Source organism: Hyla sarda, chromosome 4, assembly GCF_029499605.1.
Source record: "Hyla sarda isolate aHylSar1 chromosome 4, aHylSar1.hap1, whole genome shotgun sequence".
NCBI classification, from domain to species: Eukaryota; Metazoa; Chordata; class Amphibia; order Anura; family Hylidae; genus Hyla; species Hyla sarda.
Genome location: NC_079192.1, coordinates 77,079,385 through 77,092,517, shown reverse-complemented (window position 1 = coordinate 77,092,517; position 13,133 = coordinate 77,079,385). Strand labels below are relative to the sequence as shown.

At 45.7% G+C, this 13,133-nt stretch overlaps 1 protein-coding gene across 13 annotated transcripts in view; it reads left to right on the top strand.

The window, feature by feature from the left end:
- AAK1 (AP2 associated kinase 1) overlaps window positions 1–13,133 on the top strand; it is a 194,963-nt gene that overhangs the window by 61,281 nt on the left and 120,549 nt on the right. For 3 of the 13 annotated variants that reach the window (XM_056571427.1, XM_056571426.1, XM_056571422.1), the window contains exon 1: window positions 1,613–2,414. The exons of 1 other annotated variant lie outside the window; for it this stretch is intronic. In XM_056571427.1, coding sequence (XP_056427402.1) covers window positions 2,264–2,414 — 151 coding nt within the window. In that variant the 5' untranslated portion in view covers window positions 1,613–2,263. Of the gene's footprint in view, window positions 1–1,612; window positions 2,415–13,133 lie in introns of those variants that run through there. 9 more of the 13 variants (XM_056571428.1, XM_056571423.1, XM_056571420.1 and 6 more) reach the window with 4 other exon arrangements.

Genomic DNA, 13,133 nt, shown 5'->3' with positions numbered 1-13,133 from the left:
CACACCAGCGGAAAGAGTCCCACCGGCAAAAAAACTTCTGCCGCGGAAATAACGATTACGGCCTCCACAGAAATGATTGACATGTCAATTCTTTTGGCGAAATCCGCTCGGAAATGCCTGAGCCATCTCCATGTCTGCTGAAAATTTCCATGTGAACTTACCCTAAGTGTCCAACCAGCTGCCCTCCACTGTTGGCTGTATGGGCATGCTGGGAGTTGTAGTTTTGCAACAGCTGGAGGCACTCTGGTTGGGAAATGCTGCCACATACTATATGTATGCAAACATATTCTAAATAATAATTATTTTTTTTTAACTAGAAATAACTTTATTGCAGTGAATGGTCCTGCATTGTTGGTCGCTGAATTGCATGGCCTGACAGGTTGGCAGCAGCTGGGCACACACATAGGCTGTCCGGGCATGCTGGGAGTTGTAGTTTTGCAATAGCAAGAGGCACACTGGTTGGGAAACGCTGCCACATACTATATGTATGCAAACATACTCTAATTATATATATATATATATATATATATATATATATATATATATATACATACATACAGTGGTCCCTCAAGTTACAATATTAATTGGTTCCAGGACGACCATTGTATGTTGAAACCATTGTATGTTGAGACCAGAACTCTATGGAAACCTGGTAATTGGTTCTAAGAGCACCAAAATGTCATCCAAAAATAGGAAAAAGTGAGGATTAAAGATACATAAGTAGATAACTAATACAGATAAAGCAAATCCTTATATATAAAAGAAAGAAAGATCTGCTGGGAGCTGTAAATCACTGTCTATGTCAGTGTTTCCCAAGCAGGGAGCCTCCAGCTGTTGCAAAACTACAACTCCCAGCATGCCCGGACAGCCAAAGGCTGTCCGGGCATGTTGGGAGTTGTAGTTTTGCAACAGCTGGGGGCACCATGCTTGGGAAACACTGGTCTATGTAGAGGACAGAGGCTTCTTTGGGGTCCTGTACAGAACATGCAAAAGTAACATGGGGTCGCCCTCAGCTGGTGTCCAAAGGAGCAGCTAACCCTGATACAGGTAAAGAGTACAGAACATGTAATACCTCCCTGTACTGTAGGGGGCGCTACCAGATACCAGTCAGTGCATACACTTCAGTAATGCAGGTGTTTTATCGGTAAATTGTCCATTCTGATTGGTCAGTTCTTCCGGCCATTGACACGTTTCACAGATCTGGACTGTCTGTAGCATTGTATGTTGAGTCTGGTTTCAACTTAGAATGGTCCAGAAAAGACCGTTGTATGTTGAAACTATTGTATGTTGAGGCCATTGTAAGTTGAGGGATCACTGTGTATATATATATATATATATATATATATATATATATAAAATTATTTTTTTTTGTATAGAAATAACTTTATTGCAATGAATGGTCCTGCATTGTTGGTCGCTGAATGGCATGGCCTGACAGGTTGGCAGCAGCTGGGCACACACATACACTATGTAGGTCATGAGCACAAGGCTCAGGTAGAAGAGAACACAGCACTACGGCGTAGCTACAGAAGGACAGGCAGATGGCTCGGCGCGGCCTCTCGGGAGTTGTAGTTCCTGAGCCGGCCATGCCTCATAAAGCAGCGCTCCCATAAGACTACACGACCCAGCGTGCATTGCGGCGGCCGGGTAATGCACTGTTGTGGCAGGCGGATCCGGCTGTGCCGCTGCTTGCACACTCATTGCACTGCCGCTTTGCATTGGGCAGGAGGGGGGTGATCAGGATAGAGGGGGTCGTGATATCCCGGGGATGAAGCTCTCTGCTGATCGGCACAGGGGATAGGAGGAGGGGGCAGGATTTTTGTAAATCTAAGTCATTTCCTGTCCAGGTTCATTTCCTGGTTAGGACCCAGTTATCAGCTGCTGTGCTGTCCCCGATATCCCATCATATTCTCCATGGAGCATCCCCCCCTCCTGCGGGCTGCCGTGTGATCGGGGGGCCCCTGGTGATGAGGGTCTATGGGGAGCACTCTGACTATTCATGGGTGACCCCTCCAGTGCATGTCACAGACAGGATGCAATAGTCTCCAGGGCTGTCACCCGAATTTATATCTCTACACCCGGATCTGGGCTCCACCGATCGCTTGTGCTACAGCAGACCTCTCCTGTCTATTTATTCTGGCATCTCCAGTAAGAAGGGTGGGGAGGCACTGAATGAATCATTTGGCCTGATCCAGCACACAAGGATATATACAACTGCTGAAATATTTTATTTTTAATTTTTTGGGGTGGGGGGGTAATAAACATGAAGAAGTTCTTTGACTCCCGGCGTGAATTGGGTGGATCTGGACCTGGCATTGGCAGTGGGTGCTCCAGCGGCCTGGGCACTGGATACATTGGAAGAGTTTTCAACATTGGGAGGCACCAAGTGACCGTGGATGAGGTTTTGGCGGAAGGTAATGGTTCTATGATATTTTTGTAAAGTTGGTTGGAAAGGGGTTATATAATTGCCTATATGTAGCAATTTTTAATATATATATATATATATCCACCTTTATACTGTGCTTTGTGTATAGTAAAACTCTCAAATCTATATATTGATATTGTATTGTACCATCTACAGATCAGAGATTGAACTTCTCTACCACCTCAGTGTGCTTAAGTTACTGAGATCAGTTTTCTACATTATTAGATCTCCAATGTGTATCTATCTACCTACCTCAGCAGTCTCCAAATGGCTGTGCTGGGAGTTGTAGTCTTGCAATAGCTGGAGGTCCACAGTTTGGAGACTATGGTTTTATAGTAAAATACCCATTCATTTTTTATTTTTATTTTTTTACGTGGGGTGCAGTTGTAATAGGGCGATGGTATATGATTGCTTAAATGTATCTATTTATATGTAATATAAATTTAAATAGATACATGTAAAAACATAATGTATTCATCTTATCATGTATAGTAGTACTCAACGCTGTATGTTTATGTTGCATTGTACCATCTTCTCTACCACTTCAGGGGGCTTAAGTTACTTGGATCAGTACTAGCCCCCCAACGTGTATATCTGCTTCTTCCTTGCCTGTACATTATTATGGACTACTCAGAAGGGTAACTAACTTGCAAACAGCTAACGTATCAAGTCCCTTATACTGTACTGTAGTGCAGTGGTTTCCAAATTGTGTACCTTTTGAGATTTTGCAAAACTACAACTCCCAGCATACCCAGGAGTCAATGCTGGGAGTTGTAGTTTTTGCGGGTCCACACTTAGGATACCACTGCCCTATAAAGTGACCATGCTTGTTATATTAACGTCGCCCAAACCCACCAATTTCTGTGATTTAATGTGTATATGATTCTCATCCGATGTTCATGAGAACGCTGCTTTATAAAGTTTGTTGAATTTCAGCTATCCTGGTCATCATTTGTTCTGAAGGGTGATAAGCTGTTGCCAGAGATGTCTGGCAGCGGCTTATCCCCCTCTCCCCATTCAGAACACATGCATCCTTGGCCAAACTGAGCATACATACATGTGTATGGAGGGATAGCTGCATACATGTGTATAGGGGGAGTCGGGAGGGATAGCTGCATACATGTGTATAGGGGGAGTCGGGAGGGATAGCTGCATACATGTGTATAGGGGGGGGGGGGGAGTCTGGAGGGATAGCTGCATACATGTGTATAGGGGGAGTCTGGAGGGATAGCTGCATACATGTGTATAGGGGGAGTCGGAAGGGATAGCTGCATACATGTGTATAGGGGGAGTCGGAAGCGATAGCTGCATACGTGTGTATAGGGGGAGTCGGGAGGGATAGCTGCATACGTGTGTATAGGGGGAGTCGGAAGGGATAGCTGCATACATGTGTATAGGGGGAGTCGGGAGGGATAGCTGCATACATGTGTATAGGGGGAGTCGGAAGGGATAGCTGCATACATGTGTATAGGGGGAGTCGGGAGGGATAGCTGCATACGTGTGTATAGGGGGAGTCGGGAGGGATAGCTGCATACGTGTGTATAGGGGGAGTCGGGAGGGATAGCTGCATACGTGTGTATAGGGGAAGTCTGGAGGGATAGCTGCATACGTGTGTATAGGGGGAGTCGGGAGGGATAGCTGCATACGTGTGTATAGGGGGAGTCGGGAGGGATAGCTGCATACGTGTGTATAGGGGGAGTCGGGAGGGATAGCTGCATACGTGTGTATAGGGGGAGTCTGGAGGGATAGCTGCATACGTGTGTATAGGGGGAGTCTGGAGGGATAGCTGCATACGTGTGTATAGGGGGAGTCTGGAGGGATAGCTGCATACGTGTGTATAGGGGGAGTCTGGAGGGATAGCTGCATACGTGTGTATAGGGGGAGTCGGGAGGGATAGCTGCATACGTGTGTATAGGGGAAGTCTGGAGGGATAGCTGCATACGTGTGTATAGGGGGAGTCGGGAGGGATAGCTGCATACGTGTGTATAGGGGGAGTCGGGAGGGATAGCTGCATACGTGTGTATAGGGGGAGTCTGGAGGGATAGCTGCATACGTGTGTATAGGGGGAGTCTGGAGGGATAGCTGCATACGTGTGTATAGGGGGAGTCTGGAGGGATAGCTGCATACGTGTGTATAGGGGGAGTCTGGAGGGATAGCTGCATACGTGTGTATAGGGGGAGTCGGGAGGGATAGCTGCATACGTGTGTATAGGGGAAGTCTGGAGGGATAGCTGCATACGTGTGTATAGGGGGAGTCGGGAGGGATAGCTGCATACGTGTGTATAGGGGGAGTCGGGAGGGATAGCTGCATACGTGTGTATAGGGGGAGTCGGGAGGGATAGCTGCATACGTGTGTATAGGGGGAGTCTGGAGGGATAGCTGCATACGTGTGTATAGGGGGAGTCTGGAGGGATAGCTGCATACGTGTGTATAGGGGGAGTCTGGAGGGATAGCTGCATACGTGTGTATAGGGGGAGTCTGGAGGGATAGCTGCATACGTGTGTATAGGGGGAGTCTGGAGGGATAGCTGCATACGTGTGTATAGGGGGAGTCGGGAGGGATAGCTGCATACGTGTGTATAGGGGAAGTCTGGAGGGATAGCTGCATACGTGTGTATAGGGGGAGTCTGGAGGGATAGCTGCATACGTGTGTGTATAGGGGGAGTCTGGAGGGATAGCTGCATACGTGTGTATAGGGGGAGTCTGGAGGGATAGCTGCATACGTGTGTATAGGGGGAGTCGGGAGGGATAGCTGCATACGTGTGTATAGGGGGAGTCTGGAGGGATAGCTGCATACGTGTGTATAAGGGGAGTCTGGAGGGATAGCTGCATACGTGTGTATGGGGGGGGGGGGGGTCTGGAGGGATAGCTGCATACGTGTGTATAGGGGGGGGTCTGGAGGGATAGCTGCATACATGTGTATAGGGGGGGGAGTCTGGAGGGATAGCTGCATACATGTGTATAGGGGGGGGAGTCTGGAGGGATAGCTGCATACATGTGTATAGGGGGGGGGAGTCTGGAGGGATAGCTGCATACATGTGTATAGGGGGAGTCGGAAGGGATAGCTGCATACATGTGTATAGGGGGAGTCTGGAGGGATAGCTGCATACATGTGTATAGGGGGGGGAGTCTGGAGGGATAGCTGCATACATGTGTATAGGGGGGGGGAGTCTGGAGGGATAGCTGCATACATGTGTATAGGGGGGGGGGGAGTCTGGAGGGATAGCTGCATACATGTGTATAGGGGGGGGGAGTCTGGAGGGATAGCTGCATACATGTGTATAGGGGGGGGGGAGTCTGGAGGGATAGCTGCATACATGTGTATAGGGGGGGGGAGTCTGGAGGGATAGCTGCATACATGTGTATAGGGGGGGAGTCTGGAGGGATAGCTGCATACATGTGTATAGGGGGAGTCTGGAGGGATAGCTGCATACATGTGTATAGGGGGAGTCTGGAGGGATAGCTGCATACATGTGTATAGGGGGGGGAGTCTGGAGGGATAGCTGCATACGTGTGTATAGGGGGGGAGTCTGGAGGGATAGCTGCATACGTGTGTATAGGGGGGGGGGAGTCTGGAGGGATAGCTGCATACATGTGTATAGGGGGAGTCTGGAGGGATAGCTGCATATGTGTGTATAGGGGGAGTCTGGAGGGATAGCTGCATACGTGTGTATGGGGGGGGGGAGTCTGGAGGGATAGCTGCATACATGTGTATGGGGGGGGAGTCTGGAGGGATAGCTGCATACATGTGTATGGGGGGGGGAGTCTGGAGGGATAGCTGCATACATGTGTATGGGGGGGGAGTCTGGAGGGATAGCTGCATACATGTGTATGGGGGGGGGTCTGGAGGGATAGCTGCATACATGTGTATGGGGGGGGGGGGAGTCTGGAGGGATAGCTGCATACATGTGTATGGGGGGGGGGGGTCTGGAGGGATAGCTGCATACATGTGTATGGGGGGGGGGGGGGGTCTGGAGGGATAGCTGCATACATGTGTATGGGGGGGGGGGGTATTTAGCCAACAACTACTGCCTTTGGGGTTGATTCACATGTTGTAGATTTGTTGCTAAAAATGTAGATTCACACTGATGGTGATTGCAGAAATCCATGCACATGCAGCAGAATACACCTGGTCACTTGTATGACATTTTTTTCCAATCTCTGCAGCAAACCTGCGACGTGTAAGTAATGTTTCCAAACGTTTCGTTCAGCCAACAGACATCTCTCCGTTCACCCAATACACATGAATGTTTGTTCATGTGTTCTGCATAGGGAGAGGGTAGATAAGTATTTGCCGAAAGCTACGGTGGTCTCTTATCTTCCTAAAAAAAAAGAATGAATGGGTCGGGCAGTTGAAATCCAGTTTGTCCAATACTTTACTTCTCTGGCATCATCTATCAAGGAGAGTGGGAGGACTTTTCAGGAGTGTGTATGGGGACCTCTACCCTTACAATAAAGGTGGCATGTCACCTGGTACTTCAGGATATCAGGCTAAGTCCGCTGAGGTATAGGACCCTCCAACTCAGGTATAGCACCCACTGACACCTTTTAGGTTGAAAGACACTTTGGCTAAAAGGGTCTGCCATGAAGAGTCATATGTACTAGGCCTTTTTCCATGGGACACTTTTGACACAGGGAAGGCCTGGTGTGTTGAGGGGTCTCGGTCCTGGTGTGTTGAGGGGTCTCGGGCCTGGTGTGTTGAGGGGTCTCGGGCCTGGTGTGTTGAGGGGTCTCGGGCCTGGTGTGTTGAGGGGTCTCGGGCCTGGTGTGTTGAGGGGTCTCGGGCCTGGTGTGTTGAGGGGTCTCGGGCCTGGTGTGTTGAGGGGTCTCGGGCCTGGTGTGTTGAGGGGTCTCGGGCCTGGTGTGTTGAGGGGTCTCACTGAGGCGTATTAGTATTTTTTTTTCCAGTTTTCCACATGATCACATCACATGAGGTATACATATTGTATAAAATGCTTGTCAGTGTCACATGCTGAAGGCAAATATGCATTTACTAAAATCCTTAGAAGTATGACATGAAGAGGCGTCACTATATACTGAGGATTCTTCTGAGCATCCGTAACTCTTTCATAACTGCCATAAATAACTAAATATAACATATTTTATTTGCTAGCCTACAGTGTTTAGATTTAATAGAGAGATGTTCTCGGTAAAATCCACTACAAGGGACATGGATTAAAACTAGTGTGAAGATGGGCAACTCTTGTATTCTTTACACAGCAGAGTCATATGCACATGGCTGCACGGTGCACAGGGATTCATGTGCATCTCCTTACTGTGGTGATGTGTGGATCTACTACCATATGGTGCTCTGTGAGGCACTAAAAGAAACAACTTTGTAACATACTTACTGCCATTTGTACCTAGTTGGACCCCTTCTTCCGTCATTCTTCATGGCATACTTTCTACAAGGTGCTGGAAACATTCCTCAGAGACTTCAGTCAATATGGACATGATGACATCACACAGTTCCTCCAAATGGACATGATGACATCACACAGTTGCTCTATATGGACATGATGACATCACACAGTTCCTCTATATGGACATGATGACATCACACAGTTCCTCTATATGGACATGATGACATCACACAGTTCCTCTATATGGACATGACATCACACAGTTCCTCTATATGGACATGATGACATCACACAGTTGCTCCATATGGACATGATGACATCACACAGTTGCTCTATATGGACATGATGACATCACACAGTTCCTTCCTATGGACATGATGACATCACACAGTTCCTCTATATGGACATGATGGCATCACACAGTTGCTCTATATGGACATGATGACATCACGCAGTTCCTCTATATGGACATGATGGCATCACACAGTTGCTCTATATGGACATGATGACATCACGCAGTTCCTTCCTATGGACATGATGGCATCACACAGTTCCTCCATATGGACATGATGACATCACACAGTTCCTCTATATGGACATGATGACATCACGCAGTTCCTCCATATGGACACGATGACATCACACAGTTCCTCTATATGGACATGGTGACATCACACAGTTCCTCTATATGAACATGATGACATCACGCAGTTCCTTCCTATGGACATGATGACATCACGCAGTTCCTTCCTATGGACATGATGACATCACACAGTTCCTCTATATGGACATGATGGCATCACACAGTTCCTCTATATGGACATGATGACATCACACAGTTGATGTAGATTTGTCGGCTGCACATCTATGATGATCTCCGGTTCCACCGCATCCTAGGTGATCTATTGGATGACATCTGGTGACTATTGAGGCCATTGGAGTCCAGTGATCTCATTGTCATGTATGAGATCATGTCATGTGACATGGGGCATTATCCTGCTGGATTAGTCATCAGAAGATGGGTTCATTGTGGTCATAAAGGAATGGACATCGTCAGCAATAAGGCTAGGTTCAGACTACGGAATTTCCGACAGCAATTCCTCTGAAGTTGTAGGTGGAAATTCCGTTTGCTAAAATGTATAGTGTAGTGAATGGGTTTTCGTTCACAAATTCACACTTCGGAATTTGTGATGTGGAATTTGTGAACGGAAAATCCGCTTGGAAATTTCCGCCTGAAGAATGGCAGTGCTCTTTCTTCAGGTGTAAATCCGCGTGGAACACATTGCAGTCTATTGGAGACTGCAGTGTCCGTGTGGTCCTAGCGCTGACTGATTCAGTCAGTGGTGGCCGCACTCAGAATCTTTGGGCGAAAATTTTCTGCCCGGAGATTCCGTAGTCTGAACCTAGCCTAATACTCAAGTAGGCTGTCATGTTTAAATGATGCTCAATTGGTACTAATGGGCCCAAAGTGTACCAAGAAAATGCCCCCCACACTGTTACAGTGCCAGCCTGAACCACTAATACAAGGCAGGATTGAGCCATGCCTTTATGTTGTTTGTCCAAATTCTGACCCTGCTATCTGAATTTCACAGCTGGAATCGAAACTATCAGGCCAGGCAACGTTCTTCCTTTATTGTCCCACTTTGGTAAGCCTGTGTGATTTGTAGCCTCAGTTTCCTACTATTAGCTGACAGGAGTGGCACCGGTGTGGCCTTCTGCTGCTGTAGCACATCTGCTCCAAGGTTCTGTGTGTTGTGTATTCGGAGATGGTATTCTACATACCTTGGTTGTAACCAGTGGTTATTTGCGTTGCTGTTGTCTTTCGGTCATCTCAAACCAGTCTGTCCATTCTCCTCTCACACCAAATACATTTTTGGCCCCTAAACTGCCTCTTACTGGATATTTTCTATTTTTCGGACTATTCTCTGTTTTCTCTAGAGATGGTTGAGTGTGAAGATCCCAGTAGATCAGCAGTTTCTGAAATACTCAGACCAGCCTATCTGGCACCAACAAAACATGCCACATTTAGAGTCGCCTAAATACCCTTTCTTGTCCAGTCTGATGCTCGGTTTGAACTCCAGCAAGTTGTCTTGACTACATCTACATGCCTAAAAGCCTTGAGTTGCTGCCATGTTTAGCTGACTAGCTATTTGTGCTAAGATGCAAGTAAACAAGAGTACCTAATATTGTGGCCAGTGAGTGTAGTATCCAATGAATGGCATCGTGTTTTTACTGTCCGATTCGAACAGACATTGGAGACACATCAGGTTGTAAAGAACCATAATGCAGCTATGTTCGTGGCGCCTTATCTTTTATAAATCCCTCCACTATGTGCGCGTTGTGTGGATACGCCTGTACGTAGGTTACTGTATATAAAGGCCTTGCTTCTGTCCTGGCTGAAGAATATTATGGGGATCGCTGAACCATGTATACAAAGGGACGCCATTGCTAAATTTATGTATAATTGTGTAGGATTAGCATAGGCTGAAAGAGCGTATAATTGCTGTCTGCTTACTATTCCGTGAGTGTTTCTCCCCAGTACAATGCCTCACAGAAGGATTCTTTTTGTGATTCCATGGGGAAATTTCTGCCATTTTTGGTTAAAGGGGTCCTATGGCTTCATATAAATAGCGCACGTGTCATGTTCACACTTACTAATATGCCCTGTGTAAAAATTCGGACTGGGTTAGCTGTCGCTAATAATATTTTTATTTTTTATTTTTTTTTATCTGGATGTTGTCCTTCCTAGGTGGTCTCTATGGAAAGAATACACTGCATAATTTAATGTTGAACTTGAGAAGTGAATATTTCCTATTTAACACATCAACAATATACAGGAAAACTAAGGACTTCTGCACATAATGTACAAAGCAGAATCCATTCATGTAAAACATCGTGTTGTCTAAAAAAAATATATATAAATATTAATCATAAAAAATGTGATTGAGAAGTTCTTGGCTTTACTGCTATCAGTGTTTTCCCAGAATGCATTGCTTTCCCTCATTACAGCCTTCCCATCCAGCTCACTTCACACCCACATCACTCCTGCCTCTTCTGACTGCAGACTAATAACAGTCAGTGAGGTTACAGAACCTTCTGCATTTACTCCCTGTCTGCTCCTCTGCCTGTGGAATTGTTCCGCACAAGGCTGCTTGGTATAAACAAACCTCATTCTTCCCTAAGTGTCTCAATAAAGATGTATGTGACAGGGAGATGGCTATGTTGCTTGAGGGGCTGTCAGAGAGGGGGACATCACTCGGAGTGCAGGGCTAGAGCTCAGGGACAAGATCCAGCCATACCTCCTAAGACATCAGAGGATCATGGGTTGTCTCGGGAGAGAGGAAGGAGCTGGGGAGCCGCTGAGACAACACTACACTGACAGTGAAATGACTACACAACTTCCTGCTACTGAAACCAGTATAATTTGATAACATTATATTTTTAAGTTTTATATATATATCTTGAGGTGATAGTCTTAGGCTTCTTGTACACTGCAGTGTGACGACAGTCAAGAGAACCGTGCAAAATAGCGGGAGAAAGATTACTGCATGTGCCGTCTTTTTCTCCCGCTATTCATAACGGCGCCAGGCGGCCTCCATAATAGTAAATGGGACCTGTTGTTGCCCGTTTGAGAACAGCCGTTAAAATCAGAAAAACATATATATATCTTTTTTTTTTTTTCTCACGGAGACAAAAGTACCCCTGTAATTTGAGTTAGACTGGTTGCTAAACATATGCTACCTAACAAATGCAATAATGTGTATAGTGTCATCAGTCAGTGTGTTCCTAACAACCAGTCTGTTTAGAAGTGGTCAGCAGGATCGGCCTTAGGTCAGATGGCTCCCTGTTTGGGATGTGTGTTTAGTTTTTTTTGTTTTTTGCTTTTTTCTCCACAACCCGGTAGTTTTTTATTTTAATTTTTTTTCTTTGTAAACCTTAATGTGTTTGGGTACCAAACAAATAAAACGACATTTAGAAATACACTCTAATGGAAGCATCAATTATATATTTCATTTAAAGAGGTTATACAACCTTTGGAAAAAAATGAAAGAGCAGCAATTGTAATAATAATAAAAAATATATACACAAATGTGTACGCTTCCCCCCTCCTGCCTGGCTTCTTGTGAAGATGCATCTCCCGGGGCATGATGGGATGGTACTATGGCCGGACACAGGAAGTACTCCCAACCGGAATACTCGCCAATAAGGTACTTTAACTGGGTGCGTTTTCTGCAGACCCATTGAAGTCAACAGGTAGCAACATAATCTGCTGCGGATTATGTACCTGTGAATGTAGCCATAGGTTGTATCCAGCACTTCACAGGAAACGGCACAGAAAAATGTTTTTATTCCTTTTTTAAAATTAAAACCATTAACAACCATTTTTCCCCCTCTATCATGCACACTCCCCATCACTAATTGTACAGCACCGTTTTTTTTTTTGTTTTTGTTTTTTCTTTCTCTCTCTGATTTGGTCATGTGATCAACAGTCTGGCTCTCTAAATCTTCCAGTGCCTAATGGTTACAACAGGATGTCAAACTGTTGGTCAAATCCCTTTCTCCTGGTGATATTGCTGATGTCATCCACGCACCCCATCCTTCATTTTCCTTATTCCCCTCTGCCCATTGACATGTATACATGCTTTGATAATAGTTTATGGTGAAATAGCTGAAAGCCAAATTACAGCCATCTTAAAGGGAACATATCATGGTAAAAATGCAGCTCAAACTGCATTCAGGAGCTGAGCAGACTGATATATAGTTCATAAGTAAAGGTTATACTAAATCTTTTCCTATCACCTATCCACAGGATGAGTATAAAATGTAGGATCTCTGGAGTGTGATCGCTAGAACAGTCCTTTATTCCTTCTCATTGCAAAAACCACAGTTAGGATAGGTTTCCATACGGGGTTTTTTCTGGCGTTGTTTGGAAAACTTCCAATGCAGTTTTTTGAGACAAAGTCAGAAGTGTATTCAAAAGGAAAGGTCAATATAAAGGAAGGACTTATACTTCTCTTTCCTATTGGATCTACTTTGGCTTAAAAACTGCAGTGGAAGTTTTCCAAAAAACGCCAGAAAAAAAACCTGTGGAAACCTAGCCTTAGGAGGGGTTGGAATGGAGCTGTACTGGGCTCCGAGCTCTAGAGCTTCTCAAATGTTATGTCGTCCTGTAAAAAAGGAGAGACAAGGGACATGGAGCTCACTTACTGGTTCCTAGCAGTGGGGCATCTATCGTTCATGCATTTATCATTTATCCTATGGGTAGCCCTCTTTGGGCTCATCCACAATATGGACATTCTCCTGGGAATTTTCAAGAGGAAATCTGAAGCGGATTCTGCTTACTTCA